Source organism: Elaeis guineensis, chromosome 6 (genome assembly GCF_000442705.2).
Source record: "Elaeis guineensis isolate ETL-2024a chromosome 6, EG11, whole genome shotgun sequence".
NCBI lineage: Eukaryota > Viridiplantae > Streptophyta > Magnoliopsida > Arecales > Arecaceae > Elaeis > Elaeis guineensis.
The window spans coordinates 15148520-15165287 of record NC_025998.2 but is presented as its reverse complement, the minus strand read 5'-3'; the positions used below and the strand labels follow the sequence as shown (position 1 = coordinate 15165287).

General features: G+C 42.3%; 1 protein-coding gene across 1 annotated transcript; it reads right to left on the bottom strand.

Annotated features, from left to right (window-relative positions):
- Positions 1–11751: 11751 nt before the first annotated feature.
- On the bottom strand, positions 11752–15605 carry LOC105034248 (protein ACCELERATED CELL DEATH 6). Its single transcript, XM_073259992.1, is given in 7 exon segments — positions 11752–12019; positions 12022–12658; positions 13918–14453; positions 14866–14934; positions 14937–15015; positions 15018–15079; positions 15082–15605. Coding segments are annotated over 7 exon segments (2073 nt in total). The 5' UTR covers positions 15599–15605; the 3' UTR covers positions 11752–11846.
- Positions 15606–16768: the final 1163 nt, after the last annotated feature.

Here is a 16768-nt window from a genome sequence, read left to right as displayed (position 1 = left end):
AGTTTTCATATGATGAAAAATCATTTATAGTCCATAAAATCAAAGTATGCAACTTAAAATTACTTCAACTCATAGAATTATATGTTTGTATCCCATTTTCTCATAACTTCTTCAGATCATCAAGTAAAGATTGTAGATATACATCAATTTCATTATCTGATACTTTCGGATCCGAAATCAACAGTGACATAAAAATAAATGGTTCTTTCATGCACTTTCAAGATGACACATTATATACAACTAGCATCACAGGCCACATACTGTAAAAAGTACTCATATTGCTAAAGAGATTAAATCCATCTGTCGCTAGACCAAGCCTGATATTATGCGGGTCACTCGTAAAGTGCGGATGCTTTTCATCAAAGTCTTTTCACACTAAAGAGTCGATCGAATGGCTAAGTATATTCTCCTCCAGAACCCGCTGCTCATAATGCCATCTCATTTCAAATGCTCATAATGCTCATAATGACTGAATCGCATTCCGAATTTCAGCCAAAATTTCGATCCGAATCTAGATCCGAATCACTTCATACAAAATAACACATATTAAAAAAGATATGCAGACTGAACATTAACACAAAAAATATGTGGCCCTATCCTTTTATGAAGTAAAAATGCATGATCCTATCCTTTTCAAATCATTACTAACAGGTGTGGTCTTATCCCTTTCAAAAAAATAATAATTTTATTATTGTTATCAGTGGATATTTCATCTCATTTTTGTAAAAATTTTGGCAGCATCTCTCCATGGTTCTCCAAGTATATGATGTAGATATGCTGCCCACGCACCCTATCCATCATATACCCAGAGAATAATGGACAAATAACTACTGAATACCATATAATGAAATAAAATATCAACTATTAACAACAATAATATTATTACTTTTTCAAAAAATCTGAATACGGGACGTCCAAGTTCTGATCTCGATGAAAATTGAAAATTGAATGAAAATCTACTGCTCAATGTAATTTAAGTACCATCTTTGAACGTGCATTCGAAGATGAATTTCTAATTTATCAAAAAAGAATAATTTCATATTGAAATTTCTTGATCAAAAATTTTAATAGAGTTTTCTCTAAAATAAAAATATCTTTTTTATTTATAATTTCAATAGCATACAAAACAGCATATAAAATAATTTAATTATAATAAGAAACAGCAATGTGTATTGTGTTAGTGAAAAAATAATTAGTCAAATAATTAACTAACTTCAGCAGTAACACTAAAAATTAATATGCAATAATTATAATAATTTCAGCATCACATTTCATCCTCATGAAGATCTGACCTGAGCCGCCCCATCCCGACCCCACCTGCCCTAGCCCGGCCCAAGACGGACCCGACCCGACCCGACCCGCCCCGCCCTACCCCGGCTCCACCTGACCTGCCCCAGCCCGACCCTACCCGGCTCCACCCAACTTGCCCCAGCCCGACCCGACCTAGCCTGACCCGCCCCATCCCGACCCTAACCGGAATCGATCCAGTCCGGACCCCACCATCCCCGACCTGCCCCATCCCGGCCCGACCAACCCCAGCCCGATCGGACTCGACCCGGCTCCACCTGACCAACCCCAGCCCGACCCGACCAAGCCCGACCCACCCCACCCCGGCTCCGCCATCCCCGACCCTAGACCGACCTGACCCGACTCCACCCGACCCGTGCCAGCCCGATCGGACCCGACCGGATCGGCCCCATCCAGGCCCGACCCACCCCAACACATGCCTGACCCACCCCAACACAGGCCTGCCCGGCCCATCGTCCCCGGCACAGCCGCACCCCAGCTCGCCGGCCCCTCCCCAGCCCACTATCGTTGGCCCGGCTCGCAGGCCCGGCACAGCCGCGACATGACCCCATCCCGGCTCACCATCGTCGGCTCCGGCTCGCCGACCCCGACCCCGACCCTGACCCTTCCCTGACCGCCATCATCGGTCTGGCTCGTAGGCCCCAGCACGCAAGCCCCACGTGGCTGCGGCCCGCAAGCCCCACATGGCCGCGGCCCGCCGTCCTGGCCCATGCGCGCCATCCCCAACACGCCAACCGCGGCACGTCGGTGAGGCACGCCGGCCCCGTGCCGTTCCCTTGTGCTGTCCCCATCCCCGTCACGGCCTGCAGGCCCCACATGGCCATGGCCATCTGTCTCAGCCCAAGCGTGCCGTCCCTGGTACGCCAGCCACGGCACGCTGGCCCCGTGCCGTTCCCCCGTGCCGTCCCCATCTCCATCGCGGCCTGCAGGCCCCACGTGGCTGCGGCCCGCTGTCCTGGCCCAGGCGCGCCTCCCCGACATGCCGGCCCTAGGCCGTTCCCCATCCCCGTCCCCGGCCCGAACCCACCCCCCCCAAAAAAATAGATCGATGAACTCGACTCACCTCGACAGCCGCGGCGGAGGAAATCGGGATGGCACCGGCGGAGGAAGCCGGAGGCACGTGGGATGCCGGGGGAGAGGAAGGTTGCGGGAGGGGGAGAAGTCAGACCGCCGAGGGGGAACGAGGAAGAAAAATGGGTTTCCGATAGGATTTGATGGGACGCAGGGTATTAGCAACGCAAATTTTCATCGCTAATAATAAATTTTTATCATAAATAATTTGAACAAAAAATATTTGTGATGAAATAAAAATTTTCGTCGCTAATAATTTTCGTCAAAAAAAATTTTTCACTGAAAAAATTCATCTGAAAAAATATTATTTACAACGAAAATGGAGTTTCATCACTAATTACATAAATAAATTTTTTTCATTTATTATTAGCGATGAAATTTTTTTCATTGCTAATAATAAATAAAAAATAATTTTTTATTTAAAAAAAAAATTCTTGATCAAGTCTTGTTCTCCGTATTATTTTCTTCCATTCATTTTTCATTCATCTCTTAGCCACAATAATGCAATACACATATATTTTTCAAAGTGATTTTAGGTTCAAAATGATTTTACTAAAGAAAAAGAAGTAGCAGTTCCAGCATCCAGCCTTGCTGTTTAAGAATGTCGGCAGTAGAAGATAATTTTCAGATGTTGTTGACCTTCTGGAGTAATGATAATGCCGTCTTCTATAACATAGCTCCACCTTAATCGGCTACGCCTACTATTAACTAAAATCTTATCAGGGATAGTGCTGTTAAGCTTGGCTACTTGTTCTGTTGTTTATGCTCAACGTAGGTATTTTTTTAGGCTTTGGAACCATGAATTAGATAAGAAAGCAGATCATCAGTTTGAGATTTTTCAGATTAAAGTTTTGATTAGATCTTTAGTATTTTAAATTATGTATAATCTGACGCATGTGGGTTGGATGATCCCATCTAGACCTTGAAGTGATTAGCATGTGCTTGTGGCTTGCAACTTTAAATCCAATTAACCATTTGTTTAGATAGTTGGGTCTAAAATTCTATGAGATGCATGAGCCAACCATCAAATATACAGAATTATAAGCTGAGCTTGACCTATTTTACCTTTATCTAGGACTGATTTTTGAATTCCATAATATTTTAGATCCAACCATTCAAATAGAACATAAATTGAAATCAATTAAGTCTTTGTTAAAAAAATAATTTTTTTTTCATATTTTTTAATATTATTTTTTTAATATTACTACATATTGATCTTAATATTTTACATATTTTTTGTGCACATATTATTTTTTAAAAACTATTTAATATTTATTTTTATAAATATAAAAAAATTTATTATAATTTATCTAAACATCCTTTAATAGAAAAATTTTTATCACTAATAATCTATAATTTATAAATTTTTAAAATTTTTTATTTTTTTTAAATATTAGCGATAAAAATTTTTTATCATAAATAGTAGATTATTTATGACGTAATTGGCTTTTCATCGTACATATAAATTATTTATGATAAAAATTAACTTTTCATTGCAAATAATTTATAATTTTTAAATTTTTAAATTTTTTTATTTTTTCTCATTTATTAACGATGAAAATTTTTCATCATAAATAATAAAATTTTATAATAAAAATTTAGTTTTTATCATCAATATTCAATTGTTTACAATGTTAAAATTTCATCATAAATATTCTGTAATTTTTAAATTTTTATAATTTTTTATTTTCTATCACATATTAGCAATAAAATTTTTCATCATAAATACTTGAGTATTTATGATGGAAAATAACTTTTCATTGTAAATATGAATTATTTGCGATGTTACAGTTTCATCGTAAATAATTTATAATTTTTAAATTTTTTTATTTTTTCTCATTTATTAGCGATGAAAATTTTTTATCGTAAATAATAAAGTAGTTACGACGTATATTTTGATTTTATCACCAATATTTGATTATTTATAATGTTAAAATTTTATCATAAATAATCTATAATTTTTAAATTTTTATAATTTTTTATTTTCTTTCAGATATTAGTGATGAAATATAAGATTTCATCATAAATACATATTATTTACAATATAATATTTTTATCACAATTAATCTATAATTTTTAAATTTTTTAAATTTTTTATTTTTTCTCATGTATGAGAGATGAAAAATTTTTATCATAAATAATTTAAATTTTATCATCAATACTTCATAATTTGAGACACTTAATTTTTATCGTAAATAATTTCTAATTTTTGAATTTTTGAATTTTTTTATTTTTTTCACGTTTTAGAGACAAAAAATTTATGTTGTAGATAATGTTGCAAAAAATTTTCACGTATTAAAGACAAATAACCATTATTTATGATGAAAATTTAATTTTCATTGTAAATACTTCTATTATTTATGATGAAATTATTTTTATCGCTAATATTTGAAAATTTAAAATTAAAATAAATATTTTATTATTTATGATGATTAATTTCATTGCAAATAATGTGTAATTACGATGAAATTTTTTTTTCATCACAAATATGAAACTATTTGCGACGTAAATAAATTTTTATCATAAATAAGTAATTATTAGCGATGAATTTTTTTCATCATAAATATCTTTATTTGCGATGAAATATATTTCCGTCGTAAATAAATTCATCGCAAAAAGTAGTATTTCTTATAGTGAGGAGGAAAAAATTATTAGCCCCACATTAGTTGTGCATCAATAGGGAATCTGGCTTATATAGAAAAATACCACTCATCTCATGTGAGGCATCTCTAGAATATAGGGCTGAAACTGGATCAGATACGGATCGAATACTAGCACATCTATATCTATATTTATTTTATATTCATTTAGATGCAAAAATTTATATCCATATTTGCTTTAAATGGATACATATATAATTTAGATACTGAAAGTATAGATATATATAATTATGGATATAACTTAGATAATTAAACTTTATAATACAGAATAAAAGATATTACTAAATAGATGATAAATCAAGTTAATAACATATTTATATGGTTGTATATTTTTTTTAAAAATTAATAAATACTATAAAAATTATATAGGATTACATATAGATTCGGATATTTAGATACGGATTGGATAGTTATCTATCCATATCTATATTCATTTTTCTCTGACGGATATAGATATGAATACGAATATTAGTCAGATCCTCAAATTTTTGCCCATATCCAGATTAATTCAGATACAAAAATAGATTCGAATGGATAATATCCATATCACTTTCACTTTTATTTAAAGAGCAAAACTATGAGACTTATGGGACAGAACTGATGATATCTCATATGCTGAGCCATGAGCTTTTGGCCGTGATAGATCTATTTCTTTTGAACAACAAATTAAGAAGTATATGTTACTTACGTATCTAATTGTGGGCATTCTTCCTACTATTGTCTTTTCTCTATGTTTAGTCGTGGATTGGGGATGTTCTCTACAGGTTATATGGGTCTTTGCCCTATATGTTCATGGGTTTATTTTCCTTTTTTTTTGAAAAGTAATGAATGAGGTGGGCCTCCCACATTGTTGTTATTGAAGATCAATTATAGATTGTACACAGGTGCGATTTACAATGAGGGGAAACATGTGAACCGTGTGTAAAAGATTGACACACAGGTACATTAGTTATGAGAGGGAGTTTTCCTTCCATGCCTTTACGAGACGTTGCATGGGTGGCAAATTGAAAGCAGTTACGTAACAAGGATGAGGGCCTTTAGAGGATGACACACAGGGTGTTCACTCGAAGCAGTTACGTAACAAGAATGAGGGCCTTCGAAACAGTTCACTCGGCAACGACACCCTCTCCGACTCCTTGCACCGGAACATATAAATGGTCGAGCCTGGCGTAGAGATGATGACTGAAGCTCCCTTCGCTACGTGGAGAGGACCACTCAAAAAACAAGGCAGCGGCCTGTTCAGCTAACAGTTTGGGTGATTTTGCTTCGAAGCAAAACACCTGCTTGTTCCGTTCCTTCCAGATGCAGCAGCAGGTGACTAATATTAATATGCACCTGTTGGGATATACCGACGGATGATCCCGACGGACGACCCTGACCGACGACCGATGGACGACCCCGACCGACGACTCCGACGGACGAACCCGATCGACGACCGACGGACGACTCCGACGGATCGATCCCGACGGACGACCCCGACCGACGACCGACGGACGACCCCGACGGACGACTCCGACCGACGACCCCGACAGACGGCTGCCGACAATATCCGACCGAAGGTGTGTCGGATAAACCGAAGGTGTGTCGGCCGAACCGACCCATGCTGTTCCTGACCGACCGAGCGGCCGAACCCATATTACCGACTCACTGTCGGGGGTGGCAGCCGACGTCCGACTTAAGCAAGACACCAGACCAGCCGACGGTGCTGTCGGATCATCACCCAACGTCCCGACAGCCGAATACCGATGTATGATCGGCCAGCCCTTTCAAATGTCGTACGATCGCTATGGGCTGCTGTCCTGTCAAGGACGTGCTGTGTGACCATCCTGAAATATTGTCCTGCCAAGGACATGGGTTGATTCTGACAACCCACGGTGATTTGACAGCCCATGGCGACTCTGACAGCCTCCGACGATTTGACAACTCCTCCCATTGTCTGCGCCATTAATGACGGCGCTATGCCGCGTTCTACTATAAAATGGGGAAGGCAACAGTGCTGAAAGAGGTCCATTCGAAACCCCTGAACCCCTCCTCTCTAGCTCTCGCTCTCTCTCGTTGAGCTCCTTGTTTTTTTTTCACTGTTGTCTAGTCTCCTCTCTGACTTGATCGTCGGAGGGTTCCCGCCGGAGCCACCTCCGGTCAGTGCGGACTTTCTTTTGCAGGCGCTCGTTCCCGATGACTAGGCGACGAGGGGATTGGCCGCAACAGATTGGCGCGCCAGGAAGGGGACGCAGTGACAAGTTAGTGCTTCATTGACAGCACCAGGGATTGTAACCCCCATGGGATCTAAGATGACAAAGACAAGAGCTCAGCGGTCGAGGGTCACTGGATTGGCGAGGCACTCTTCCCGTCGGAAAGAGGCCTCTCCTCCACCCTCCATGGCGGAACCCAGCTCTCCGCACCCCGCGGTGACCACGGAGGCGCAGATCGCAGCGATCGTGCGGCAGATGACTGTGCTGACAGACGTGGTCAAAAGCCTTCAGCAACAACCGATTCGGCTGCCGTCTTCACCGGTCGAGCAACCGACGGCACGTTCGATGCCCTCCAGGAGCAGCCACCGGCACCCGCATCGATCTCCGCCACCTCCGTAGGAGCACCTGCCACAGTGCTCCTACCGAGAGGAGGAGGGGCGGCCGCGGTGCGACACCCATCGGTCTCGGTGGCCTTCTCCCTCCCAGCTGGAACGAGCAAGGAAGGAGAAGCGACCGCGAACGCCGTCCGCCTCTCTCTCGGACTCCTCCGAAGACTCCACTCCTGGGGTCTCCCAGCACCGATAGATCGACAACTACGAACGCAGGTTCGAAGAAATCGACCGTCGGCTTGCCCAGCTGCAGGTGGACGGACAGAAGTCCTCGAACGACGTTGACTTTCAGACCGCCCAACCTCTCTCCCGACTCATCCTCAACGAACCGATCCCCAATCGGTTCAAGATGCCACACGTGGAGCCTTACGATAGCTCCACCGACCCGATCGACCATTTGGAGAGATACAAAGCTCTCATGACGATTCAAGAGGCAACCGACGCTCTTCTTTGCATCGGCTTTCCCGTCACACTCCGCAAAGCTGCCAGGGCCTGGTACTCCGACCTCCGCTCGGGAAGTGTCCACTCCTTCGGACAGCTCGAACATTCCTTCGTGGTCCATTTCAGCACCAGTCGGAAGCCGCCACGAACCTCGGACAGTCTTTTCTCCCTCAAGCAGAGAGAAAATGAGACTCTACGACACTTTGTGATGCGATTCAACATGGCCACGCTTGAGGTTCGGGATCTCAACGAAGACATGGCTATCTCAGCCATGAAGAGGGGGCTAAGGGGGTCCCGTTTCACATACTCCTTGGACAAGACCCTCCCCCGGACATACGCCGAACTGTTGGAGCGCGCGTACAAGTACATGCGCGCGGACGAAGGAGCTTCCGACCGACGCCTGACTTAAGGCACGGGCCGAAAGGAAAAATGGAAGAAAGGTCGGGCCCATGCTGAACCCAGCAGGCCCTCTACCGATAGACGGGTCTTGCCCTGACGACGGAGTCCGAGACCGACGCATTGCAGGTATGACTCCTACACCCCTCTCTCCACTCCTCGTGCGCAGATCCTGATAGAGATCGAAGGAGCGGAGAATCTACGATGACCTCAGCCTCTGAAGGCAAAGGGCCCCGACCAACATGGCCGATCGTCGATCGCCGAATCAATGGCTCGATCATCGATCGCCGAACCGACGGCCTCGACCTCTGAAGGCAAAAGGCCCCGATCAACATGGCTCGATCATCGATCACCGAATCAACGACTCGATCACCGATCATCGAAACCGACGACCTCGGCCTCTGAAGGCAAAAGGCTCCGACCAACATGGCTCGATCATCGATCGTCGAATCAACGGCTCGATCACCGATCGCCGAAACCGACGGCCTCGACCTCTGAAGGCAAAAGGCCCCGACCAACATGGCTCGATCACCGATCGTCGAATCAATGGCTCGATCACCGATCGCCGAACCGATGGCCTCGACCTCTGAAGGCAAAAGGCCCCGACCAATATGGCTCGATCACCGATCGTCGAATCAACGGCTCGATCACCGATCGCCGAACCGACGGCCTCGGCCTCTGAAGGCAAAAGGTCACGACCAACATGGCTCGATCACCGATCGCCGAATCAACAGCTCGATCACCGATAGCCGAACCGACGGCCTCGGCCTCTGAAGGCAAAAGGCCCCGACCAACATGGCTCGATTGTCGATCGCCGAATCTACGACTCCATCGTCGGCCTGATCGTCGAATCGTCGAACCAACGGCTCAATCTATGTCTCGATCATCGAGAACACATCAGATTCTATGACGGAGATCGAAGGGGCGGAATATCTACGACGGCCCCCACCTCTGAAGGCAAAGGGCTTCGACTAATGCGGCTGACTAACTTGCCGACTTAGCTTCGACTAAGAAGGGCAAAATGCCAAGACGACCGCAGTCGCATTCGCGACATACCGATCTAGTCACGATCGATCGAAGGATATTCGGCTTGCCACCATTTATCATACATCCCGACGCATACGTCCGACCAAGGGCCGGACAATGGATATTCGATTTACCATCATTATCCTATCCGAATATGTCGGACGCTACTCGACTATCAGATTCTGCGGAATGATCGTGTCGACGAGCAACGTTCGGAGGTTGGCCAACCTCCGACCCGATGTGCATGCTCGACCTACAGTCGGGATGACCGATATTGGATCGTTCGTTGATGTGATCGCCAGAGTCAGGGCAAGACGAGACGGAAAACCATGCCTTTCGTCCGAAGCCGTCACCCACGTGTTCACGCGAGCCAACCTGACATCGGACTCAGGAGTGGGGGGGCAACTGTTGGGATATACCGACCGACGACCCCGATGGACGACCCCGACTGACGACCGACGGACGACCCCGACCGACGACCGACAGATGACTCCGACGGACGACCCCGACCGACGACCGACGGACGACTCCGATGGACCGATCCCGACGGACGACCCCGACCGACGACCGACGGACGACCCCGACGGACGACTCCGACCGACGACCCCGACAGACGGCTGCCGACAATATCCGACCGAAGGTGTGTCGGATAAACCGAAGGTGTGTTGGCCGAACCGACCCATGCTGTTCCCGACCGACCGAGCGACCAAACCCATATTACCGACTCACTGTCGGGGGTGGCAGCCGACGTCCGACTTAAGCAAGACACCAGACCAGCCGACGGTGCCGCCGGATCATCACCCGACATCCCGGCAGTCGAATATCGATGTATGATCGGCCAGCCCTCCCAAATGCCGTACGACCGCTATGGGCTGCTGTCCTGTCAAGGACGTGCTGTGTGACCATTCTGAAACATTGTCCTGCCAAGGACATGGGTTGATTCTGACAACCCGCGGCGATTTGACAGCCCACGGCGACTCTGGCAGCCTCCGGCGATTTGACAACTCCTCCCATTGTCTGCGCCATTAATGACGGCGCCATGCCGCTCTACTATAAAATGGGAAAGGCAACAGTGCTGGAAGAGGTCCATTCGAAATCCCTGAACCCCTCTTCTCTAGCTCTCTTTCTCTCTCGTTGAGCTCCTTGTTTTCTTTTCACTGTTGCCTAGTCTCCTCTCTAACTTGACCGTCGGAGGGTCCCCGCCGGAGCCACCTCCGGTCAGTACGGATTTTTTTTTGCAGACGTTCATTCCTGACGATCAGATGATGAGGAAATTAGCCGCAACAGCACCCATCACTGTGGCTAAGCCTTTTAAAACGAGAGAAGGCACCCATTTAGTCCATAAGTCGTCATATGTGCTTGGAATGGGAGGAACTGGAAAGTCCCGGAAAATGAGAGCCCAGATTCTTTTGGAGTAGGCACACTCCAGAATTAAATGGTCCACTGACTCCCCAATGGACGAGCAAAGAGGGCATGCATTGAAGCCAATGATGCCCTTTTTTGCGAGATTATCAGCGTTGATGGATTTCCGTAGATGGATGTTGTAAATCGTCTGTATACACACTTTTTTGTACTTGTTGCTTATATTGTGCCTTTATTCTCTATTCTACCAATAAATAGAAGGACACGTGATTCTGTTACTCCCTTTAACACCCAAACTATTTTCATAGTGATTTTTATTTCTGTTTTATCTCATAGCGCTGGCCTAGGTTTTGTTTCATCTTTCACATGACTGGAATTAGTGCCCAGTTCAAAACAAAAATCTGCACCACAAGCGATCACCCACACTGTGGATGGACAGCAAATAGCGGTCAAATTAATGTGATAGCTAGGCACAATTCCAATGGTGTTTGGTCTAATCGCATGTCTCCGACACCATGATTTGTTTGTCTTGAATCTGAGTAAACCGTTTTAGCCTAGCTCACTAAACAGGATTTAGCACGGTGCTCAAAATCTCTCATTATTGCATCAAGAAAGAGTTATGATTTGCTATACAAGACTCTGCTGTCTGAACCAAGATGTACCATACCTTCTCTGATCGAGTGTTGGTACCAAAATATATACGCATACTGATACCTCATTTGGGATATACCAGTTGAGTATCCGGTACCAAAATTACAAGCTTTAGCGTCGTTTAACTCTTTCTCAAACCCAGTAAAGTTGTCACCTCTGCTTTTTTGAATGAGGTAGAAAAAAGAACTTTTCTTATCCTTTCTACTTACGAGACAGAAAAAGAACAAATTAACATTCTTTGCCGCCTCCATGAAAGCTTTTTTTTTATATAAAGATAGAAAATTTTACATGTGACAAAAAATAACTAAGATATTGTTCTTAATGAAACATACATGCCATTCTTTGGGCATCTATTTGCCGTGCATTCTGACAAGCGCTTCTCCCAATTCTACTAATAGGCAGACAATAATAATAGCGACCGATAAATACATGACTCCTGCAGCTCTGAGGGGCAGCAATTCAGGACGAAGAGTTTTTTCAACATGCGGGTATATGGCGGTTGGCCAAATCCAATGTCTGTACCTTGCCTGATTCCTACAGTTTTCATCACATTAAATACGTTATCCGTTGACAATGCAAAAGCACAAAGAGGAGTTATGCATGAAAGAAAGCTGATGCGCTTGCAGCTATGAGCCACCGTTGCATATATACCCGTAGCGAATGCAGTGGACATGCCATTGAATGCCACCCATAGACACAGCGAAGCGAATGACAGGGCTCGTCTGCGAGTATATTTGTCAACTGTCGACGTTCCTGCAAAGAGGAGCCAGCATGTGGCTGAGATGGAGCAAACGAACGCCAAGGCATCTGAGACTAGAAACACTTTGAAAGCATTCTCTTTAGATAGAACTGCTGTGCCACGGTCTGGGTGATCATCGGCTATGTACCCCCCAGGGACAGTGAGGCGAGCAGTAAATGTGACTGTAGCAATCAACACCGTAGCGATCACCAAATTTTTGGATACATCCAGCTCTTTCTGTAATTCTTCATCCTGCCTTACCTTCGTTTCCGTTTTCTCGCCGCTGGATGAATTTTCTTTGACCTTATCATCGCCAGATGGCTTCATTTTGTCCTCATCGCTGGATAATACGACCCTTTTAACAGGTGAACCGAAGAGACCCTTTGTAAAAGCCAAGCATCCAAGAATGCACCAAGTTGTATTCTACGGTGCAACAAAAATTTTAGGAGAAAAAAAAAAATAAAGAGAGAACAGTTGAAAGATTGAGAACAGTATATGTTTAGGTAACATAAACAATACATGTTTTACAAGGGAGCACCGTAGCTAGTTAGGGTTGAAATCAGATTGGATACAGATCGGATACCAGCATATCTATATCCATATGTATTTTGTATGATGAATACAAATACGGATATAGATATTATTCGGATGCAAAAAGTTATATCCATATTTATTTTAATTAGATACAAATATAATTCACATACTAGAAATATATATATAATTATGAATATAAATTGGATAATTAAACCTTATGATTATAGAATCAGAGATATTATTAAATAGATGATAAATCAAATTAATAGCAGATTTATATAGTTATATATATATTTTAAAAATTCATAAGTGATATATAAAATTATATAAGGTTACAGGTAGATTCATATATTCAGATATAGATCGGATGGTTGTTTATCCATATCCATATCTAACTTTTATTTTTTTATAGATATGAATACGGATATAAATATTAATTGGATCTTTAAATTTCTGTTTATATCTGAATTGATTCAAATATGAAAATATATCCGAACGGATATTATCTATACTACTTTTATCCATATAGTTAGTTGGTGATAATAATAACTTATTTATTTAAAATTTTTATTTTTTGATACAAAAGTGGTGACCAGGATCCGAAGTCTCGTTATCAACAAGCATTTATTATTCTAATAAATGAATGTTCATTATTAAGATTTGTGTTTAAAAAAATATCTAGCTAGATGGTTCACATATGAATTGAAAAAAAAAAGTGCACCTCAAGTGTGATCAGATATATCCATAAAAAAGATAATAGTATAGCAGATTGGGCAGTAACCTTCATAGTCGATCATGATGGGTTGGTGCTATGGGCCGAAGACATCGGCTTTGCTACTCAAATCTGGGAACATATTTATGACTGATGCTAAATGAAGTATATAAAGCAGCTATTTCAGAATTAAAAAAAAAAAAAAAAACAAAGAAAAGTGCTCATGCTTCAAAAATACGTCTTGCTGTGTCTGTGCGTTCGTGTACGCGTGGATCGATGCATCGTGCACGTAAGAAGTCTAAGCTTGTGATTCACCCTGGCATCCGAGTCTAGGAAAGAAAATGTTTACTTTATGTGGCCGACCTACCCGGTCCCGCCAAAAACGTTTAAGGTCTTCCTACCAAAAAAAACACGTTTAAGGTCGTTAAGAGTTTACCAGCCTGAACTGCATGCCTCCATCTATCTTTTGCATAGCCAGGTCGAGGGGGGTGAAGCCATCATGGTTGATAATGTTGGGGGATACGCCTTTGTCCCGCAAAAGAAAGTGCACGCTCGATTGATCGCTGTTTTTAACAGCCGTGTGTAATGGCGTATTCCCCTCGTGATCCTGATCATTTAAAAGCTTCCTGAGATTTGGTCTCTTGGAGATAATTTTCTTGACCACATTTAACTTTCTACATTGGAAAGCAGCATGAAGAAAATTTTTTCCCTCCTTGTCTAATAATTCATCTGCATCCGGGCACTGTTGTAAAATCTGGTCAACCACGCCAATTTTGCCACTCCTAGCTGCAACGTGTATGGGACAGAAGCCATTGGCATTTGATACGTTGGCTGTAGAAGGATCGTGCTCTAATAATAACTTTGCCGTGTCACGATCACCATTATAAGCTACAAAATGAAGTGGAATTCTTCCCAAGTAATCAGCATCTTTGGCGAGCGTTGGCTTCCGCTGCAATATGGCTTCCATAATTTCTATTACAAAAGTATTATGAAAGATATCATGAGTACGTGTGTTCTACAATGTTCATGGCACTTTTAACAATTAAAAGATAGAGAAGTATAGTGTATGCATATGTTTGATTTATACAATGTAGATCTGTTTTGCTGGGTGTGCACAATGGTTGACCCCTATACTATTGAAGAGCCTTGTTTTGCTATATTGTTAATTTATTATAATCTTTCTTGTTTCTTTTGTATTTTGATCAATTCATAAATGAAGTGTTGGGTTTATATTTTGTATAAAAAATAATTAAATTTACAAAGGACAATAATTTTCATATATGATGGTCATTTGTGCAAAATACACCTTCATAAAGGAACTCTTTTTTTTTTTAATGAAATCCAAGAGGTGCAAGACCAATATATAACTTGAGTGCTTGATTACCTTTATTTATGCACACTGCTGCATGTAGTGCCGTATGCTTGTTAGGGCCTATGTAAGATGTTGAAGAAGCGTTTCCCAAATAAAAAACCGCAACAAGATTTTGGCTACATTGAAGGATCCTGTCACGATGGCCAGATAGAGCGGAGACATACACCAACACAGTTCAGCATGAATGCGAGTTCGATATCCTCCTCCAAAAGTATTTCGGCCAGTGCATGTGGTCATATTTGGCGGCCACATGCAAATCATTATCCTCATCTCTATTCTGGGCTGCCAGCACTACTCTCTTTGCTTCGATCTCGTCTTTTTTTGCGAACTGAATGATGATAGAGATCATCTTGTCATCCCCAACCCTTGTAGCACAATGCAGCGGAGTGTCGAGCCTTTTATTTTTTGTCACCAAAAGAGATCTCTCTCTTTGACAAATCTTTTTAGCAAGCTCCAGATGTCCCCTGCTAGCAACTATGTGGAGGGGCGTGTTCTCTTCCGATGTTACTCCAAGAAGACAATAGGTATCTTTTTGTGTTGCAGAATTGTTTGGTATTGATACTGCGAACTCTCCCGCTGAAGCTCCGGAAGAAACATCTTTTGGTTGCTGCAATTTATCTAGAATATCTTTGTCTCCTGTTCTTGCTGCTTGGAGTAATTTAGGATTCAGGACCATGCGTTGTCGTTGGACTTCGCTTTGTGGAACTTCAAGATTGGGATTTGTTTGCGCTACTTCAGTAGTCATGCTCTCGTCCTCGGGCACGGTATTTGCAGGTACTGTAAAGATTGTTGCCTTGGCCTCCGCCACTTAGGTCACATATACAGACTTTGCGGCCCAAATTGTTGACTGGGGTACCTACCTTCTACTTGGTTTTCGCTCTTGCATCCGAAAGCTCGTCCTTTTACAATCAAACAAGATGCTACGTGCAGACAAGGTTTGCGAAAACTACCTTGAAAATCTTCCCTCATGGAAGATAAATAAATCACATATTGTTTTTGGTAAATTAATAAATCACACATTCACATGCACCCAGAAGCAACTTTTCCAACCTGTTAACTGGGGTCCCCACCATTTGCCTGGCTTTAGCCCTGCACGGGGAATCTTGCCATTTTATACTTAGCAAGGCGCACATGCTCTCTTCCTCGGTCAAAGTGTTTGCAGGTACTTTAAAGCTTGTGGTTTTTTTTTTTTATTTTTTTATTTTAATAAATAGACGAGCACACCATCCCAGTATGCATATAATTCAAAAAGTTAAGATATCCTTTACGATCTGTGAGCAAGCATCGTCTTGACGCCAAATTTAATTTTCAATATGTTCGACAATAAAAGATACAATCTAATTTATAATATTATTTATCTCTCAAAAAATATATCAAATTAATAGTATGGTGAAATGATAAAAAAAATCTTTCGAGATCGTAAAGGAGTAGATAAATTTTCATATGCTTCACTTCATCTCAGATCCATTCGATGACTATAGTGGAGTTTTCCTTAATAAAAATTCTCTTACAATTTCTATCTCATACAGACGACAGCTGCCCAAACAGCACGAAACTCCACTCCGAGGATGGATGGCTCAAAAAGATGTGAGATCTCTGTAGCCAACAGCCTAACATTCAGATCTCGAATAATATAGCTTACACCATCTATGCCATCCCTAATACTACCATCGAAGTTGACCTTGATAAACCCCTATGGAAGAGGTTCTCAAGAAATCAAAAGAACCCTCCGGCTCACTACAGGCACAACATGAGAGTCTCAAAAACTTGGGACAACAAGGGAGGGCCAATATTGTCAAAACGACTATACTCCACAACTAAGCAATAGGTTCTCTCCAGCACCCGATGCACAGGCACAATCTCAGCTTTAAAGATTAAACTATTTCTAGATAGTCATATCTAATAGGTGACGTAT